A 22,230-nucleotide genomic window follows, 5' to 3' on the forward strand; every position below is an offset into this window, starting at 1 on the left:
AACACTTTGACCAACATACTTGCCAATGAACACTTTTGACCATTATTATAATTGTAATTTCGTATTATTAAAAATTAAAGCTTGATTTAATGAAAATATACATAAAAACTAACCCACAATTATTTTACATGGTAATATATGTTTTTCACTTTTTTTTGTATATTGATAAAAATTGTACTCAAAGTAAGGCCTCGTTCACTGAATTATTTTTGTTGAACTGAAATTATTTTTATTAAACTGAAATTATTTTATTGATTCTCCACTATATTTATTTTGTAAAGTTATTGATTATTGCTGAATATAATTTATTTTTACTTCTTTAAAAAAAAAAAAAACTTATTTACTGAATCAGTATATAATTAAACTAATCAACAAGTAAGTTCCCAAATAATCCCAGGAAGAAGGGGGATTATCATCAATATAGGGCCTTAATAACCCTAACATTTTCATTCACTCTCTCCACAATCCCACCCCACCACCATGGCTTTCAGGCGCCTCCTCTCTCGCTCTCGGACCATCCAATCCCCCCGCTTCTCTTCCTCCGCTGCCGCCGCCGCCGTCACCGCCCACTCCTCCGCCCCTTCTCCATCCCCTCCACCACCCAATGCCATGATCTACGACCGCCTCGCTGAATCCGTCAAATCAAAGCTCAAACGCCTCGAAAACCCTGACCCTCGTTTCCTCCAACACAACTCCCCTCACCCCACCATTGCCGACCACACCTCTATCCTCACGTCCCCGGCAACCAAGATCACTACTCTCCCTAATGGTCTCCGCGTCGCTACCGAATCACAGCTCGCTGCGCGCACTGCCACCGTCGGGGTCTGGATCGATGCCGGGTCTCGCTTCGAAAGCGCTGAGACTAATGGGACTGCTCATTTCTTGGAGCACATGATCTTCAAGGGTACCCAAAGGAGATCTGCTCGGCAGCTTGAGGAGGAGATTGAGAATATGGGTGGTCACTTGAATGCTTATACTTCCAGAGAACAGACTACTTACTTTGCTAAAGTTATGGATACTGATGTTCATAAGGCGATAGATATTTTGGCTGATATTTTACAGAATTCTAAGTTTGAGGAGGAACGAATTACTCGTGAGCGTGATGTTATCTTGCGTGAAATGGAGGAGGTGAGATTATTTTTTTTATTTAATTTACCTCAGCTTTCAAATTATTTGCAACGATTTACATAAAGTGTGAGTATATTTTTTATTGAGGGGGGTTTTGTGGTGTCTAATTATTTTGATTATTTCTAGTTGAATGCTTTTGATTGTGTATACTTTTGCTTTTAGTTTAAATCAGTTTAATACTTTAATGTCATTGATAGTTCAATTTGAATTGATGATGTGATGATATATCTGTACTGAGGGAGTATTGTATTGCATAATTTGTGGTTAATAATTCAATTGATGATTAATTGAGAAGAAAAGAAGCTAACTTTATGCTTTTAGACCTTGTGATTTTAGTTTGAATGTATTTTCAAGTGTTAAAATCTTATAAATTTAATATTTCCTGATTTTGGAATTCTGGGTTTAGTAGTCACATTAATCGTGCAATTTGAATTTGTAAAGCAACGATAAATTTGAACGGAGGTACTATCTTGATTTTTATGTTTTCTTAATATATACTTAGTATCTTGTATGTCAGAACAAGAAGCTATGTTTTCTGTAGGACCTGAATATTTTAATTTAACAATAAGAAATTCATTATGGTTTCCTTGTGATTTTAAAATTAATTTTTTTGATCAATTAGCTTTTTTAAAAAATATGATGATTCATTGGAGTTGATTAACTCCTCTATCACCCATCAGATCGAGCAGGAGTTTCATCTAATTTACTATAAACTTTAGACACTAGTTCTTAATGCTAGCATGTACTTAGCTACTGGCAAAGTATATTTAACCTGCTTCTCATTGTCTATCAATTGCTAACCTCTGCGTAGATGAATGTTGGTTTATTATTCACTACTCTTATTCTTATATAGCAGTATTTATTTGACCTTCTAATTGATATGCTTTGTTTTTTTTTTGTTAAAGGTTGAAGGCCAGACCGAGGAAGTGATCTTTGATCATTTGCATGCAACAGCTTTCCAATACACACCTTTGGGTAGAACCATTCTTGGACCTGCTGAGAATGTTAGGACAATCACAAAATCTCATCTACAAAATTATATAGCAACCCACTATACAGCTCCAAGGATGGTATGCTCTTACTTAAACAGTTTATAGTTGCATATTTTTCAATCCTTGTTGCTGATACATGAGAGGGTTTTGGAATTTCAGGTCATTGCTGCCTCTGGTGCTGTTAAACATGAGGATATTGTTCAGCTAGTAGAAAAACATTTTACAAAGCTGTCAACTGATCCAACCACCGCTTCTCAATTAGTTGCCCAGGAGCCAGCGTCATTCACTGGTTCAGAGGTTTGTATATCTTTCAGTACTTTATGTAGTTGTTTAAAAGTTTTAATTATCTCTCTTAAATAATTTGTTTGTGTCTATGTCTCTGTTCATGCTTGAAATCAGGTCAGAATGATTGATGATGATATTGAATTGGCTCAATTTGCTATTGCCTTCAATGGAGCATCATACACAGATCCGGATTCCGTTGCTTTGATGGTTATGCAGACAATGTTGGGTTCCTGGAACAAAAATTCTGGTGGTGGAAAGCACATGGGGTGAGTGTAGTATAGTTCATTTGACCTTTTTTTTGGTTATTTTTGGGAGCAAAGTTGTTGACTTTCTTACAACTACTTTGCTATTTCTTGCTACTATCAGATCTGAGCTGGTCCAAAGGGTTGCCAATAATGAACTTGCTGAAAGCATGATGGCATTCAACACCAACTACAAAGATACTGGTTTATTTGGTGTTTATGCTATTGCTAAGGTTAGAGTTGCATCTTACAATCAGGCATTTCCAAACATTTGTGATGATCTCATAATATTACTTTCTGAGTGCTGAAAGAAGGTTTTGTTAGTTTTTGCTCTTTGTTTTGGTAGTACACACATCATGTTTTTGGTTATAATAAATATGTTGTGTGAAAGTAAGAAAACTAAGAATGCATACATCATGTTTTGGATAGCCTCAGAAAATTTGAGGTGGTTTGTCATTTGTCTGATTACAGCAGTGAACATTTTTTTATTTTTTATTTTTTTACAATATATAAAGCTCCCCCATACCATCTGAGGTAAACGTGGGTTTCATATATGGGTAAATCAAATGCTCAAGGAAAATGGCCAAAAGTTGACATAGTAATATGTGGGTGCCCTGCATTTGAAATGGAGGAAGCTGTGAGTTTATGGTTGGAGTTGCAATAATCTCATTATACTCTATTTGAACCTCTGAGTTTTGAAAGAATGATTTATTCAATTCAAATCATGTGTGCAAATTACTACAGTTATTCTCTATTTCTCTGTATCACAGATTACTGATCTTTGAATAGAATTCTTTGGGCCTTTTGTAATTGAGATTAAGATTCGAAGCAATCAGTTTCCAAAAGCTTAATCATCCACTAAGAAAATTGAGCATGACTACTTCGGTAATTATTTGGTTCACCTGCAAGCAGCCCTACAGATTGGCCAACATACTCTGTGGCATGTAAAGATGATAAGTAATAATGGGGAAAGTACATTACTTGACCATCTTTTTAACAGTTATACACTTATACAAACCCACGAAGACCACCCCACCCACTCTATAATCCACCTATCACTCCATGAAGATCACCTCACCAAGGCACCAACCCCTAAAACCGCCCTAGCAATTTGGAGAAACTTACCCATCCATCCCGAACACCACCCCACCAACCCTTATTACCATCTTCACTTACACACAAATTCTAGCTCTGAGAGGAAAAAAAGGGGGGCGGGGGCATGGATTACCTATTCCGTCATGCTACAGAGGTTAAAATGGAGGTGGCGATGGTGGTTGTAGAGTGGGAGGATGGTGATGAGGTTTCTTACCCTTTCTGTTTTTGGTGTTAATGGTGATGGTGGTTGTAAAGTGGGAGGTTGGTGGTGGGTGTATTTCCCTTTCTCATTTAACCCCACCTAAACAACATCAAAGACTTGGGGGGTTATCTTCTATTTCTTCTTATATCCCTTACACTTATCCTCTTGTAAAATAAGTGGCCCCTTATAGTCGATTTCTCTGCGGTGTGATGTCTGATGTGTTTTTTATGGTTGAATGTTTTAAACAATTAAAATTATGCCGAACTTATATCTTGTGTAGTTGCTTTATATGTGTCAAACACGGTACCTCATCTGCTGTGGACAAATGGCCTTGAGCATATTACTCCTTGAGTATGCATTTTCTTTGAATTAATATTTGCCTTAATTAAGGTTTGATGAATTATTTACTTTCCTATGTTTATTTCCCTTTTAAATTTTTGGTGGTATTTGTTTGACTATTTGAGCATCATAATTAGAGTTTAAATGTCTTTTTTATTTGTAGTTGCGTAAATAACCATGAAGAGAACCTTTGATTGAGTTGCTACCTTCACTGGTGGAAGCATTCCAATTTTCTGTATGTCTTTTCCTGAACTGAATTCTGATGTTTTTTTTCAGCCTGATTGTTTGGATGATTTGGCATGGGCAATTATGCATGATATTAGTAAGTTCTCTTATCGTGTTTCCGATGCTGATGTAACTCGTGCTTGTAACCAGGTACTTTCCTCTCTTCTTGGTTGCTAAATTAGCCGCAATTTTATTTGTCTTCTATTGTGCTATTTTGCTATCAGTTTTTAGGAGAATAGGAGTTTAAGGTGTGCTTTGCCAATAAACTACAGGCTAGGGAGCCAAGGACTGCTGTGCATGACTTTAAAAATGATGCAAAATTACTTCTATTTTCCATCTTACTCTAGATTGCCTTTTGTTTGGTTTTGTTTTTAGATCGTTAAATATATACTCAACTGTAAAATATTGTGATTGCATCATATAATTACATATACTGGACTTGAAGTTAAAGGGTGCACCAATTGCCAAACTTAATCTTTCCATTCAAGACTTGGTGAAATTAATAAAGATATATGCTTCTTTTAGAGAGTTGTAAACATGGATGTATATTAATTATGAATAAATATGAGATAAAAAGTAGATTTCTGATGGGAATAGTGGAAGATAGGAATGTCCAGGGTTTGAAGTTGGTCACTTTGATATACCCTGAGAAGGCGTTCTGTTCCCGAAATTCAGGTCTAAGGTATGGGTTTAGAATGGCTGAAACCCATACCTTGTGTTTGTTTGAAAAAATTGCAAATTTAAACTCGTCACTCAAATTCCCAAGGTGGGGTTTGGGGATCCAAGGGTGGTGGAGGGTTTGGCACATACATACCTTTCAGGTATATCCATTGAAAGAGAAAAATTCATGCCTACATGGAATGTAAGTATGTAATATGCTATAATCAATCAAGTTTTATACTCATCACTCTAATTTCTTTCCTGATTTCAAATCCATACCATTTTATGTACCAAAGAATCACTTATTTTAATAAAGACTAATTTACCTGTTTAGTGAAATTCTTAAGGAAAGCTAGCTGTTTATTTTATATCCTCTCTTGTTTTCTTCCTTCCTCACCCTTTTTCTGTCCAGAAAGTTGTGATAGCTCTTTTGGTTTCACTATCTTTTTTTAAACCTGGTTGATGGTTTTGAAATCTTGTTGCATCAGACAAGCACATAATTTAGGTATAATTGCTAATCTTGAGTTGCTATGGTCAGTTTCTTCAAAAGAGTGTCAGATTGGTTTGGCAGACCATAGTATCATTTTATAAATGTGGTTACTCCCTTTGTTTTTTAAGAAGAGCTGTTCTTCCCATTTCCGGCCATATTTTACTCTGTGCTCCATTTCTTTTTTTGGAAACTTATAAGAATAATTTACTATTTTCCTCCCCACTAGTGGTTCCATATCATATTTTAAAATTTTTAAATTCTCTCTCCCCGTTTTCAAATATTTGTATTCTTCAACCTACCCACTTCAATAATTTTAATGCATTCTACCATTCCTCCTAAAACTTTGTGCCCAGAGAAATGGAACACTTAATAAAATACAGGAGTAATTGCAATGGATATAATCAGAGTACATTCCATGCAATGTTATACAGTACAATTTCGTCATTTTTTTCTAGACATATAACTTATCCAATGTAATCATTAGAACCTCAATTTAAGCAATGTTTTATTTTATATTATTTTCGTTGAAAACATTTAGAAATGAACATACATTTTTGTTATCGTAGGGTATGTTATAATTGGTTCTTGTGAAGTTCTCTGTAATTTACTGCCCCCTCACCTGTTATCTTCTAAATTATTTTCCCTTCTGTCATCTCAAAAGAAGTTTGTGTGCCTAAACTGTCTGTTCTTCAAGTCAAGTCAAGTTAGTAAACATGACATATTTAAATTACCTCTCTCTATCCCCTAAATCCCCTTATTTCAAATACTCTTATTGCCTTGCTCCTTCCCTTCATGTCGTATATCTTAAAAGGCTGAATGTTTTATAGGTTATATGAAACATAATCTAAGGTTTTATGCTGATGTGTGTACAACACACTTGTAGTTTACTTCGTAAAGGTTACGACTTTGTTTGTAATCTTAATAGCTCTCATCTCTTGTTATTATATTGTAGTTGAAGTCATCTCTGTTGCTGCACATCGATGGAACAAGTCCAGTGGCGGAAGATATCGGTCGCCAGGTATACATATCTTCTTTTTACCCCTGCTCTTTTTCATATTATTGTTGCCTGTACATATATATTGCCAACATTACTTCTATAGAAAGTTTTTATTGGAATATGCCAAATACCTCATACAGTCATAATTGATAGAAACCTTTTGTTATGGCCTAGCAAGGAGAGGATGGTTTTCTTGTTTTGTCTGGCTCAATTTATAACTACCTTGTGCTTTGGATCATTACAGAGAGTGAAGACTTTGTACTGTCCATTGCATATGCACTCTTTGAATTATCTATTTTGTTGAATGCTCAAAGATAGGGAAACGCCGGAAACCTGACTTTTGCTTGTTAGTAAGTGAACTAATAGGATTGCAAGATCGTTGTTGTGACCTTAAAAATGTACTTTGAAATTGCAACTACCCATTTGGTTATTACTTCTTGTTTTGATGATACATCATACATCAACTTCAATCCTTGACTCTTGCCATTCCCGGTGAGACATGACTTGTTTTTTTCTAGGGCAGATAAAAGGAGATAGAATTTCTTAGCTGAAGCACCCAGTCACCTCTGTTTCTAAATTTTTTTTTTCATTGCACACTCTCTTTGTCCGTTTAGGAAATTTTCAACAGTCACTTTATTCAATACCCACAATATTACCACCTTTCCACTTTCTTTTTGTTTATCCATAGATTATTTTTTCTGTTTCCATGGTCCTCATACATACATTCCCTTTGTGTGAATAAAATGTACCCCTACTCACCTTATATCACATACTGTATTTCTAACTTGACTCACTCATCTAAAACTCTGTGGATAGACACAGTGATGTACTTATCTAGAGGGAGTAGTAGGCTGAGCAAATACGCTGAAAAAATTGCCAAAATTGCTTCTATGTTAGGCCAATTAGTCTTTTTGATACAAAAAAGGGCAACTTGCCAGGTTGGTACAGATAATAACAATAACATTTTAATATAGAGAAGCAAATGGGCATTTCAGCCTTTTTTCTTTCCAAGGCTGTGTTCTATAGATTGCATGATATTCCAGGTCATTGTAGCCTTGTAGTTAAGGGCCTGTTCTATTCAGATTATTTTCAGTTCTTCATTTCCTTCTCTCATAAAATATCCAGTTCAATTCAGTCAATCAGAACAGGCCCTAAGTTTTGTTAGTTCCGTCATTGAGGAAAGCTCTTACTCGGGCGTGTTTTTTTGCTCGAGAAACATCTAGGCTATGATGATGTTACATGGACTGGATTTCCGTTTCTTAAATGTTTCAGAAACTAAAAAAGGCTTTGAAATGTTTTGGGAAAAGGTGAAATGATTTGGATCTGGAAAAACTTGGTGAATGCAGGAGAGACGATATTTTTCCCTGAATGTGAACGAATGGTTGTCCCATGACACCCATCAAAGCTCTTTTGCAATAAAATAAAATTAAAATATATAAAAAAAAGATGAGATTTCAGAGAGCTGAGAAAATTGAGAATGCCACTAGATCTGTAAGACAATGAGAATCTGCAATAACCAATCTGAGTCCCTTAAAATGCTAGATTTGAAAATGTCTTTCATTGTCTCCTTCTCTTCCCCACCTCCACGGCCCCACCCCTTTACTTTATCATCCTCAATTTGTTTACTATTTGCATGGTAATAATATTTTGGAGAAATGGAGAATAGACTGTACTTTTATGCTCAATCTCTCATGTCCTATTATTTTCCCAATTCCATGTTTCTAGTAGTTGTACTGGCTACTCTTTTTATATTCACACGACAGTATATAATCTTGTTATCTTGTTTGCAGTTGCTCACTTATGGACGGAGGATACCATATGCAGAATTGTTTGCTAGGATTGATGCTGTAGACGCAAACACTGTGAGACGTGTTGCTAATCGCTTTATTTATGACAGGGTAAGAAACCCAGTCTCATTAGGTTAAACTTTTAATTTTCATGCTTATCAGTGTTGTATATCTGCTAAGTTTCTTGCTTAATATGGTATAAAAGGTACTTGCTAAGTCTATAACTTTTACTTATTGTTCATTTATCTAATTTTTAAATGTAGGATATTGCTATTGCTGCCATGGGTCCTATCAAGAAGTTGCCCGATTACAACTGGTTCAGACGCAGGACCTACTGGAACCGTTATTAGGTTGCTTTACCATGTTTTTAGTTAGCCCTCAAATCATGTGGGTTTTCATATAAAAGTTTGTTGCCTTGCAACAAAAAGCCTTCAAAGGCTCCTGGTATTGCCATTGCCATTCACCAGTTCTTTTCGGTCCATTGCGATTTTGTAAAATTGTTTTCTGAGGCGATAATTCATGTACCATTTTCAGTCTATCCTTTTCGACTTCTATTTATTTTTGGTCTGCCCTCATTGGCACGAGACTAGTAAGTGAGATGCAATAATTTTAGCTGAGAATACCTTATACGCTTATCTTAAGCTGTATGATATTGCCTTTTGAAACAAAACAGATGCGTAACATAGAACATGTATTTACACCTGAGCAATTGTTTTTAATGCGATAATCTTTGAAGAATTCCGAGAATCCAGTGACTTAATGCATTTTTTCTTTCTTTGTATTACCAGTACCTTTGCCAATTCTGAACAATCGGATGCCCCTGTTTTTGATTTGAATCTAGACATGATTTAGCAGTATATTTTAGTGCAAGAGTTAAATTTGCTCTTCATTTATTATTTACTTACAGCCTAACAGGTAGATATGGTTATTGGGCAGGGTAATTCAATGATACAAGGGTTAGAGTTAAGGTTAAAAGGGTCTTTAGCGGATAGAGTCTTTAATGGACTTTAATGGGCATGGTCTTTTGAAGAATTATTGCACTAGTATTATATACTTTGCATATATATATTTAGTTCTGAAGGTTAGGAGAAGAATTCTAACTAGACTTTAACATTCACAGATTTTCGATCTAATATGTACGGGTCAAACACTTTAAGTGAGGGGGAAGGATAAGAGATGTCCACCCTCAAAGTGTCTCTAATGGAGATTGACATATATTTATGCCGTTGATATTTATCCTTCTTGATTGACAAGGTGCTCAAGCTAGCCTCATACTCTCTCATAGCATCGGAGCAATATTCACAAAGCTAGAATATTACACCAAAAAAATCGTAAAAAAAAACTTAGAATCAGAAGAAAATCCTATTTACCATCTACCCAAATAACTTAGGAACATTCTCAACCATACAACTCAACACAGTATGAGACACACACATTTCTACTAGCTTAAAACAAAAAAAAATCAGATTACTAAAAAAATATAGCCAGATAGATATATCACTATATGACACGTGGCATAGAATTGGATAACAAATAAGCAAATTTAGCCAATGAATATCAACATTTAGATTCGCCTACATCCTCTACTAAACCTTACAACTCTACTTGAATATCACCAACTTATTATTCATTTCACTCTCTCAAGTTCTCAACCTCACATCGAACCTTGTTTAGTCTTTTCTTTGAACTGACGACAATGGCTTCTAATGCCTTAATGAGTTGCGGCATCGCCGCCGTGTTCCCCTCTTCTCTCTCGTCTTCTAAGTCTAAGTTTGCCGCCTCGGTACCGTTGGCAAATGTGTCGTGCAATGCCTCTTCTCGGTTTTCTATGTCCGCAGAATGGATGCCTGGTCAACCAAGGCCACCCTACCTTGACGGATCAGCTCCTGGGTATTTTTTTTATTTTTTTTTATTTTTTTATACTGCTCTAATTTAATAGCAAATGTTATATTCTTCATATGGTTACACTTTTTAGCTGCATATATTACGTATTCCGTTTTATATTACTCTGTGTTATGTTGCAAATAATGTAAAACGGAGGTAGTATATACTTTATCTGTTTTGTAAAACGCACATGTACGACTAATTCCTACCATTTATTTTAAATAAAAATATTTATTCATATTATATCAGTTTCTTATCAGGTGCACTAAAGAAATATTTTATACTTCGTATCTCACAAAAATACTTATTTTCTTTGTTATACAAAATAAGAAACAAAATTAGTATATCGGTGAAGAAACATAGTTTAAGTAAACATTTTAATGATGCAAAAGTCAAATTGTTGCAATTAATCTAAAACGGAGATGGTAGATATTTACAACGATTTTGTAAAATTTTACTGGTTTGATTATCTATTGATGCTTAATTCCACAATGATTATCCACTGCAGTTATTTATTATTAGAGTTTCAAATATGTTCTTCCATTAATTTTTGAAGAATTATAATCAGACTGGTTGCTTACATGTTATGCAGTGACTTTGGATTTGACCCACTTCGGCTTGGAGAAGTTCCAGAGAATCTAGAGAGGTTTAAGGAATCAGAGCTCATCCATTGCAGATGGGCAATGCTTGCAGTTGTAAGTATATATGATACACTACTTACACTTTTTTCATTTCTTGTTAGGTGGTTGTTGTCACTAAAAGGTGGTGGTTTCGAGGGTTGGGTGGTAGTTTTTAGAGTGTGGTCGTGTGGATGGTGGTTTTGAAGTTTAGGTGGTGGTTTCGAGGGTTTGGTGGAGGTTTTCATATTCCGGTGGAGATTTGGATTTGATACTAAATTAGCTAGTTTAGCAAAATTATTTACTAAAATGACTACTTTCATTTACTACCTTCGATTTGCTGAGTCTTACTTAAAAATGAAGATTATACATGTGAGTACATTCGTATTAAAGAGAAGATATATAGAATAAGAGACTTATTAAATAAAATTTGGCCTACAAAAGTACAAAGTGGGATTGTAGATGATAAAAATTGAACAAAAAGTTGTCGTAAAAGAAATAAAGTAAAAGTGAGTAGAACTTAGAAAAACGGATGAAAACGGAAAATGAGTAGGTCTTAGAAAAATGGAGGTAGTACTAATAGGGATGTAGAATGATTTTTTTGTTTTGTTTTCGTTTAATTAAACACTCTTAGTTATTTCAAGGTTCAATGTTTATATGAAATTATAGGCTAGTATTGCAATTAGAATTTAAATGAGGCCATTTTAGTAATAGTTTTGCTAAGCTAGCCAATTTAGAAGATCTTGTAGATTTTTGGTTTATCCTATACTATAAGTCTATAGTGTTTGAAAAATATAATTTTAATTAGTGAATGGTGTTTTTGACATGCTAAAATCAAGATGATATTTATGAAAGTTGTTGAGTTTTGACTCTACTACAAATTGCAGCCAGGGATCCTTGTACCCGAAGCCTTGGGATTAGGTAACTGGGTAAAAGCTCAAGAATGGGCTGCTCTTCCAGGAGGTCAAGCAACCTACTTAGGCAACCCTGTTCCATGGGGTAACCTTCCTACAATTTTGGCAATCGAGTTTTTAGCTATCGCGTTCGTAGAGCACCAAAGGAGTATGGAGAAAGACACCGAGAAGAAGAAGTACCCTGGTGGAGCTTTCGATCCTTTGGGTTACTCTAAGGACCCTAAGAAGTTCGAGGAGTTGAAGGTTAAAGAGATTAAAAATGGTAAGAAGCACACTCAAATTCTTAATCAATTAAAAAATAACTTGCTATTACTATGTTGTACTTGGTGAGAGTGAGGGATAGCTCAAGTATTTAAGAGTTTCCCTCCCGGTTTTAGAATGGATCGATTCTCGTCCCTGTCCATAACATTAGAATAAAAAAAAAAAAAACAAACTATGTTGTAATTGGTATGACTGTACACTGAGATGAATCTGTACAATTGCATTCTACTGTACAGTATGTTGGTTAGTTTAACATGTTAGCATTTAGCGTCACTGTAATCTAATCGTAGGTGATTGTTTGTTGGCTAGGCCGTCTTGCATTGTTGGCTTTTGTGGGGTTCTGCGTTCAACAATCAGCATATCCCGGAACAGGTCCATTGGAAAACTTGGCTACTCACTTGGCTGATCCATGGCACAACAACATCGGCGACATCATTATTCCAAGATCGCTTTAAATTATACCTTGAATGTACAACCAATATCAAGAACTATACATGCTGTAAAAATCCCTTGCATTTATAACGATATTTGAAAGTTGTACGATCAAGGTGTGTAACTCTAGAAGAATGTTTATGAGAAAATACAATTTGGAGGATAAGCTGTTTGAAATATGCTTGCAATAATGTGCTAGACATCTAATTAACTAAGAAAGAAGATCCAAAGAAGAGACTTCTAGTTCCCATTCCCCTCCAACAATACAAATTTGTTCAGTTTATTCAATACTCCCTCCGTCCCCAAATGTTTTTCCCATCTGGTGAAAAATCACAGGAATTACGGTTTGTATGGAAAAGTAGTGAAAGTACATTAGTAAAGATAAAACTCAATAATTTGAAAGGAAAGTAGAGAGAGAAAGTATGAAAAAGTACATTGGAAAAGATATGATCCCAATTATTACAAAAATGATGGTAAAGTAAAAAAATTGCATTGGGAAAGATAAATTTCAATTATAAATTAAGTTGAAAAAGTGAAATGTGAAGAATATTTAGTGGCACTAAAATAGCAAATACGGAGTAGAAAAAATATTTGGGGACGAAGGGAGTAATCTTATAACTTAACTAGTTTTTTGCCCGTGATATTTAAAATTAATTTTTTTTTAATAATTGTACGAAGTATCTATTTATATTATCAAATTAATATAGATTAAAGACATTAATGTTGAGTACTTATCGCTAATTTTAGTTTGCTGACATGTTATGAATTTGAAATTGACTGAAAATCCTTTTTTTAAGTAGAAAACGAACAATACATAGATTCAAGGGAATATATATAATACATTTTATAGATTAATGATTAAATTATTTAAGTTGTTATTATTGTTCTATTTTTTAGGTTGTATTTTATCTTTTTATTTATTTGTTATTATTAGCTATCTTACTTTGAAAAAAAAAAATTTGGCGGGAAAATTTTTAATGTGAGCGCGACACGTGTAATTTGGGGATAATGCTGGTGAGTTCCACCAAGGAATCACAAAGAGTAGAGGAACCCAGTGACAGAAAAAAGACTTCCATTCTTCTTCATTCTTATGTTTGTAGAGAGTTCGACGTCCAGGGAATGTCCTCACTCCGTTAGCCTCAAGATTTTGTGGCTGATCAACGATTCACAAGTGCTCCATGAGCCAAATTTGAAAAAAAAGAGAAGAAAAAAAAAAATTTGCGATGTTACACAAGCAGGTGGCGCGCGCATCAAAACCAGTTGCGCGCGCCACTCGCATGCATCCTAGAAGATTGCGCTAGTCTGACCAGCACAACTTTATGACTTGCACTGCAATACGATGAAAAATAATGTACGTGTAATTGGATTGGACTTCCAATGAAACCGTTCTCGTGAGGGTCTCCTCTAAGGCGATTTAAGCAAAGAACAGTTTCTGCCAAAGCTAAGGGAGCGGGTGAGTGACATCCCTGCTCCACTATGGACACCATAGAATAATCTCCATACTCTTTACCTGTCCTAAGCAAACAATTGACAACAAGACAAAAACATAAAGCACGAATTTTAAAACGTTGTTTAGTCAAGTTGTCACGATGGGCGACGAAGTGTTCAATAAATTAAACTAAATTCACGCCTTCTTCACTTCCAATATATGCCATATCATTGTCATTCAAACCAAGAATATTTGAAATACAGGTTTGGAATCCGACAAGTTAGGGGCATATGTCACAGGGAGAGTATTTGCAGAGAAGCCTAATAGAGCCTCAAACTCGTTAGGTAACGGGACAATTTCATCCCCTTTAAAGAGAAAAAGATGGTGGTTTGAGTCCCAATGATTAACAGCAGCATGGAGGAAATCAAAATTTATAACTAGTCGCATATAGCTCAATAGGGGGTCAAGGTGGTATATTTTGAAAGCTAGTTTGTCCTCAGTTAAAAGGGAAGTAACCTATTGTTTCAAATGTTGTTCAAAGGTTTTCGCCATTGTTCAAAAAAAAAAAAAAAAAAAAAAACAGAGAGAGAGAGAGAATAGAGAAACTATTTTCTTTATGGTACTACTAATGAATGAATGCGATATGATAAAAAACCTACACGAAACCATGTTTAAATAGACCCAAAAGGGGCAAATTTTCGGCAATTTTCGCCCAAAGGAAAGTTTACCAGCAGGCGGCGCGCGCATCTCACTAGTTGCCCATCTGATTCACATGAGTGCGACGTCCGCACGTAAACCATCCAGTTGCGCGCGCCTTGTCTGTCGCGACATGTTGTTAGATTTATTTCTGTATTTTGAACTACAAAATAATGGAATATCAACGAAATCTTATGACTAATCATACACTTGTCTTTGTTAAGCCTTATTTTCTTTCTTTTCTCTCTTTCTTTGTGTTTTTTTTCTTTTATTTTTTTTTGACTTCTTTTTTATTTCATTTTATTTTTCTTTATTTCTTTTTTTCCTTCCACCTTTCTTTTTTCTTTCCTTTTCCTTGTTCTTTTTTTTTTTTTTTCGAGGGGGTAAGTCGGGAACCCTTTCCCTCCCTCGGAATGTTTTTTTCGAAAACAACAAAAAAACACTTGTGGAAAAATATGATATATATAAAAACAAAGTTATGTCATATGTATAACAAAAACATAATATATGTACATTTTTTCCATAAGAAAAAAATAAAAAATATAAAAAGGACGCCAGGGTGCTCGGCGACTCCCGGAAGGCTTTTGTACATTCTGCAAAATCCAAAACAAAAACTAATACACAAAATGTGTAATAACTTAGCTTTGACAAAAAAAAAAAAAAAAGAAAAAGAAAAGAAAAAAACTTACCGCAACCATCCGATGATCACGGCATGATAAAGCCACGATGGCTCTCCGATAAGCAGCTCGGAAAGCACACAAAGTCCTCACCATGCCGTTCAAGGTCTCTCGCGGAACCCGTTCCAAAAAATATAAGGACAATTATCAAACAAATGTATATGATATTAAAAATAATAAAAAATAATAATACATATACAAAGTAAACATACCGACTCAACTGTCTCAGGTACAAACGGTATGTCCTCATCCTCCGCCGCTGGAAGAATCTCAGGAATTACCGACCTGAAAGCATCAATGTACGTGATCTTCGCTGCAGGTGACACCCAACCACCCAGATCGAATCGCTGAAAATACAATAATTTAAGAGTCAAAGTTTCGAAATTAAAAGAAAAGAATAAAAAAAAATATAATTAAAATAGAGAATACTAACCGGAACGAAAGTTGGAAAATGAGTCAGCCTGGATGCAATGAATGTCGGGTAGGATACATCCGGCAGCACCAGCTTCTCCGCTGGATAACCAAGGATCGCTTGAGCTCGGTCCTCGGTAGACAACATGTCCGGACACAATATCCGGATCGAAGGGTCCGTGGGAACCAAATTAAAGGCTCCTCGGACGAAGACTGCCAGAGAAAATGCTCCCCTAAAACCAAGCGTCTGTCCTCTGGAGTCCTTGATAAAGGGCCCGAAAACGGCAGCGAATCATGCGTGACCGGAAAGCCTCAAGAGACCAAACTCCAAGGATGGAGATCGATTAACAAAACACAACCACATTAGAAAATCATTCCAAAAAAATATGAATATTTGAATGTATGCATTGTTAAAATATTTACCGACGCACGAGTAGATGAAAGAATCCTCTAGCGAAAGTCGCCGGATGAAGTGGCTCGTCTCTTCCTAATCGTGACCAGACGATGGCCGATAGGAAAACAAGCCGCCCCAAGTATCCTGGGGGGTAAGAAAGGCAAATACGAGTATCCCCAAGCCTAAAAGAAACGAAAAAATAATGAGATCGAAAGGAAAAAATGGTGATTAAAAAAGATAACAAGGTTAAAGACAAATACGCACCTCGAGGATACGACCATGTTGCAAAATGGAGATACGAGGCACCTCAGTAGCTGTCGCGGAATCCATCACCCGGTTTGCCTTGCCCATAGTTGTAAGTATGCAGGCATACGACACCTCCGCCCAACTCAGATTACCTACTTGCCCCAAATAACTGAGGCAAATAAGTAAGCCGATAGCGAAACGCTCTCCCTAAGCACTTAAGATAGTGATAGATAGAAAGTGAGCAATGTATATCCGAGCTAGCTGCTCGGGTGTACACTGCCGATCAACCTCGCCGGCGAGAACCGAGTATGGACAAGACTACGAATACACATGAAGGGTGGTCGTAAGACGGTCCCCCACGAGGTCACACAACCTCTCGTCTGACCTTTTTACGGTCTCCATAATCACAGACTCACCTCTGAAAGGAAAACTCGTGATCATAGAAAAATTGTAAGGGGTAGCCGTCATCTCTCCCACGGGAAATGGAAAGTATTGGTGGAATCCCACCAAAACTCCAGCAACCCACGAAGGAAAGCTGACGATGCAGGCTGACTCGATAAATCCCGAAGAGCCGCCAGCTGGGGGATGATCCTCGAAAACTCCACTATACCCTTCACCACGTCGGGTAAACTCTTAAAACGACCTCTCAAGTGTCCTGAGCCATACAAACGCATGCTAGGCTCACTCTAAAAAAAATAACATAAAAAAAAATACGATTACGTCTTGTTACAAAAAGAGAGAAAATAAAAAAACGGAGACGTAGAAGAACTCACTATGCTGCACCAACTCCTGATCGAATCGTGATGGTCTGGGTCCCACTTAAGGACCATAGGGTCCCAGTTGGGAGGAGCCTCCCATACCACATCGTCCTAGCGACGTCGATCAGCTCCCACGGGTCGCTCCCGAACCCCCTCACGAGAACAAGTCACCCTCTTTCGAGGGCGAACTACCTCGTCAGGTACGGGTCCTCCTAGATCCTCCTCAACATCGACAAACGGAGGGGAATCCATACTATAAACGAACAAAATTCCTTATTAGCTTATTTTCTTTTTAAGACTAAACTAAGCTAATATACGTGTTCTAGAACCATTTTGGCAGCATAACGACTGCCGCGAGGGAAAAGCACAAAAATCGAATGCCACCCATGCTTGGGAGCTACGATACCTGCAGTTAAACTTAGTAAATGGGGGCTTCTAACATCCATAAAAGCCATCCTATACCAGTTTCAAATAAAGCATTCAAGAAGTTATATTCCTAAATCTAAAAGAATAAACTACTTTTAGACGAATAATGATAACATAAACATAATTATCGTCTACCAAACAATCTTGAAGTTCGAACATGGCAAAAACAAGCTAAGAGTATACTTCGCGTCATTTTTCCAATTCAAAATTTTCAAAACATGATTCATGAAAAAAAAATATTAGTTCCAATACTATAATTTACTTCATTATCAATTAGTATAACCAAAATGAGCAAGCAAAACAACAAATTCAAACTAAATTCGAAGGAAAATTACATGAACGCACTTAAACAAAGAAATGCTCATACAAGGTTCAATACCTAACCATTTTTCATGAAATTTGTTGCAAAACACTCCTTAAACATAGCATAACAACATGGAACAAACAATTTCAAGAATAATGGACCGAATAAAAAACCCCCAAATTCAAAACTTGGAGTTTTGCGATTTGAAAATCGCCCAAATTCAGCCAAAAACAAACGAAATTTAGCAAAAAACTTACATTGGATTATGGAAAATATGAAAAGGGGACGAGATCTACTTCCTTTAGCTTCAAAGAAACAAAAATTTTGAGCTTTTTAGAGAGATAAAGAGCCGAAAATGGCGAAGGAAGGAGAGAGAGAGAGAGAAATGAAAATCGCACTCAAGGATTTCCTTTTGCAGACTTAAATGTCGCGCACAACTCAATCAGTTGCGCGTGACAGACCAGCGCAACTCAAAACGATGCGCGCGCCTGGACAGCGCGACCCACTGAGTTGCGCGCAGATACTGGTCACTTAAAAGACCGGTGTTTACATTTTGACCTGTTTGATTAACTTTAACGGTTTTTGCTTGTTGTTAGACGTAATGGTGCGCAAATGATCGAAATCTCTTTTAATTGTTTTGCATTTTGTAGTTTATTTTCTTCTTTGATAATTTTTTGCATCATCATGCATACACACTGTGCTTTGTGCCTTCCCTAAGCATACGTTTTTCATGTTTTTTGTGAGCGTTTCTTAAGACGTTCTGTAGTAGTGCTTTACGTAAAATCTCACATAGATAGGTTTGTCATTTTACTGTACTGACTTTAGAAATGTCACGTTATTTTCTTTCTTTTTGGCGTCCACAGCAAAAAGGATGGCGTTATCATACAACGTAAAAGTGCATGGCGTAGGTGTTGTGTAAAATTTCACCTCTTCCCAGCTAAACATGATTTTCGTAACTAAAAGGTAGAATTTATTTACTTTAGGCGTTAGCTAAACGAGTCGACTGGCGCGACGAACCATTCGAGAACAGACACTTCTTGATTGGAAGTAAATATGGTAGTTAGTGACCTTACTGGCTTACCGGACAGTTAATTAGGGTGTCTATCCACCCCCTGTATAAAAAAAGAAAATACGGTAGTTAGTGAACTTACTAGCTTACTTGACAGTTAGGGTGTCCATCCACCCCCTGTATAAAGAGCGACGTACGATGTCGCATCTATTTAGGCACGTGCCCCCAGTCCTGAGACACGTGTTTTCATCTTGTGGACAAAACTTTTGAGAGAGTTGCCGATTTTCTTCTCTCTCACTGGATTTGGATATATGCCTCCAGTCCTGAGACATGTATTTCTATCTTATGGACACCGAATACTGCGTTTTGACAAGCGAGTGTCAAGAACTTTATTCACGTGTTAGGCTACAAATGCCAAAACACCTCCCCTTTTATCACCTTTTTCACTTGTTAAAATCAGGCTAAAGTTTCAATGACATAGCGAGGGACTTTAGACCAACAATGCCATAATTTAGAGGATATTATCCCCTTTAATCCTTTTTAACCGATTTCTTCTCATGACTTGACATCACCTAGAACACCTTTACTTGTAAAAGCGTTCTACAATTGCAAAGGATCAATCTAGGTTCTTTAGCGCGTTAAGACTAGAAAATACTTTTTTCTAACGTTAATAGCTATTTGTCTCGAACACTTAGCGAATCAAAGATCGTTTCGACATCCTTAACAATTCTGAAAGATTCTCTATTCTTTGAGAACTTCGCTGAATAAGTCTCAGATTTATTTCCTTGACTACTTTGATCCTCGTCTATTCTAGACTCGATCAAAGTGGGGATAGGGGTGGGCAAAAAATCCGATCCGATTGATCCGAACCGTGATCCGCCTGATCTGATCTGAAAAATTGGATATCCGATATGGTTTTTTAATTTCGGATATTTCGGATCGGATATCCGAAGTTTTCGGATCGGATTCGGATTGTGAATTTGAAAATTTCGGATATTTGATCCGATCCGGTTTTATAATTTAAAATGTCTTACTAATTTTGTTGAACCATGAAACACTAAAACTAAAAGAACCCTAAAAGCCCACTAAAAAATATCCACTTGTGCAGCTAACAGACTCCAGTACTCTACTAGATATTCAACCCACAATACCCCTATTATAACCTTCACCCATGATTCACAACTCCAACCTTTTCACTCTCACCGGAAGTAGTTGAACCACCGGCCTCGACGCCTCCTCTGCATCATCATTCATCACCGATACCGGCGCTCTGGAGTCTCCCACCATACGTGTGATAAATCTGATCTCATTTTTTTACTATTAATATTTCTCTGTAAAAAAACTAAATCTCTTCCATTTTTTTAATGAGGAGATAGAAAGATGATAGAGAAATGAGAGATAAAATTGAGGAATCCTCGTGATATGGACTAATGGCTTGATGAGGCAGTACAAAAGATTGAACATTAATTTTCAATTATATGTCTTGGTCAATTCTATCTCACCTACTCCTACTTAATAATTGAAGCAAAATGGGTGAAATAAATCTCTTTTGACATTCGATGATCTGATTTTGAAAACATCAACTTTCAATTCGGATATCCGGTGATCCGATTTGAAATTTCGGATATCCAAAAACTGGATTTTCGAATTATTTTCGGATCGGATTCAGATCGACTTTTGGAAGATCCAAAATTTTCGGATATCTGAAATTTCGGATCGAATCGGATCGGATATCCGAAATGGCTAGCCCTAAGTGGGGGCTAATTGTAGACATCTGCTTTTGGCGTGCAATGACGATAAATAAAACCATCTTCGTGTTGGATCAACGTGAAGAACACTTATGGATAACCGATTGAATTACGAGAACAAAAAAAATGACTAGCCTAACCCAAAACAAATGAACTAAGGTCCAATTAACTCAGCTCGATCATAATTAGGCTTAAGCCCGAGCTTAAGACCTAAAAATGACGGATTTAGAAGCGCCTAGGTTAAAAGTCAATGCTGCCATAAAAAATCCGCGCGCATCTTAATGAGTTGCGTTGGTCTGGCATGCGCAACAAATTCAGTTGCGCCCGACACCCATCGCAACTGCTAGTGATGCGCTTTCAAAAGATTTAGAATTTCAAAAAAAATATATAATCGAAACCACCATAATACTGCGCGCAAGACATTCAGTTGTGCTGGCCATAGCAGCGCAACCAAATCACTTGCACTGGGTTGTCGCACGCAACCCATTCAGATGCGTGCGACACTTGCTGCGACAGAATGCTCAAAACCCTAAACACACCTATTCCATATAAATAAAGGCTTAATACGAGGCTGAAACAGACATAATTAACCAAATACTCTAGCAGAAACTTTGTGAACTTGTGTGCTACCAAGCCCTCTTGTCCTAAGCACTCACCCTTCTTGATATTTGTTACTAAGGTGGAGGTTCCCGAAGAAGAAGGAGTCCATAAGTGTTCTAAACGAAGATCTAGCAAAGAGAAGTGGTATAATCACTATTGTTCTTGTTTAAAATAACTTTAATTGAATAATTAGTGTTGTTTGATCACTTTAAACGGACTTTTAATTAATCAATTCCACATAGTATTTTGCGTTAAATAAGAATAGAATTGAATAAATAATTGTTGATTGATCACTTAAGCCAAGGCAAATCTTGTTTATTTTGTTCTATTCACGAATATTGATTAAATAAGAATAACGACTTTTTCAATGTAATTCCTACGTGATTGACGCGTGTAAATAAAATCAACTAACTTAGTTTTAGATATCGCGTTGCATATGTTGTTTGGTGATGAAATTGTAAAAAAAGGAAGAGCTAGTAGAAGCCGCACTAGGGCTAGGTTAGCGATTCCCCTCTAAAGGGAACGTTATCTTAGTACCCTCTCTCCCGAACTCATTTCTACCAATTTAGGCATGGGTAAACTTATGATTCGTGCTAATTATCCCTTGAACTCTACTTAGGAGAAAGGCATGAACGAGGTTTATGAGTTTTCCTAAAACTCATTGGCGACTTCTACTTGTTTCTTACAAAAAAGCGTGATGATAGGATCAATTCTAATTCAAGGTCCCCCAAACTGTTAGGAATTCAAATCCTAATACACCATAACAAGTGTAAAGTCCTAGGCTTTTAAAGGACCATGGGCATTTAAGGAGAAAGATCCCTTACGATGCGAACACCCTCCTTACACAATCCTATAGAATTTTCCCTTCAACTGTAAAGGAATGCTTCAGCCACATAACACTCCCGTGGCAACTCTCCATTTAAGCCACCCCGACTTTCTCCTATGGGCCACATCTTGATCAATGTCACCATTCTTCTGGATG

The 22,230-nt window shown here is 36.6% G+C and overlaps 2 protein-coding genes across 2 annotated transcripts; both read left to right on the forward strand.

Moving 5' to 3' along the window:
- The first annotated feature begins 449 nt into the window (after positions 1 to 449).
- Positions 450 to 9,189, forward strand: LOC145641734 (putative mitochondrial-processing peptidase subunit beta, mitochondrial). Its single transcript, XM_081692666.1, has 9 exons — positions 450 to 1,128; positions 2,034 to 2,198; positions 2,280 to 2,417; positions 2,520 to 2,671; positions 2,772 to 2,880; positions 4,560 to 4,658; positions 6,611 to 6,676; positions 8,446 to 8,553; positions 8,706 to 9,189. Exons 1-9 carry the CDS (start codon positions 481 to 483, stop codon positions 8,790 to 8,792), a joined length of 1,572 nt encoding a protein of 523 aa, XP_081548792.1. The 5' UTR covers positions 450 to 480; the 3' UTR covers positions 8,793 to 9,189.
- Positions 9,190 to 10,045: 856 nt separating this feature from the next.
- On the forward strand, positions 10,046 to 12,727 carry LOC145641735 (chlorophyll a-b binding protein 6A, chloroplastic). The gene is made up of 4 exons (XM_081692667.1): positions 10,046 to 10,332; positions 10,919 to 11,021; positions 11,831 to 12,119; positions 12,428 to 12,727. The coding sequence occupies exons 1-4, from the start codon at positions 10,139 to 10,141 to the stop codon at positions 12,571 to 12,573; spliced, it is 732 nt and encodes a 243-aa protein (XP_081548793.1). The 5' UTR covers positions 10,046 to 10,138; the 3' UTR covers positions 12,574 to 12,727.
- The last annotated feature ends 9,503 nt before the right edge of the window (positions 12,728 to 22,230 follow it).

Source organism: Chenopodium album, chromosome 8 (genome assembly GCF_948465745.1).
Source record: "Chenopodium album chromosome 8, dcCheAlbu1.1, whole genome shotgun sequence".
NCBI lineage: Eukaryota > Viridiplantae > Streptophyta > Magnoliopsida > Caryophyllales > Amaranthaceae > Chenopodium > Chenopodium album.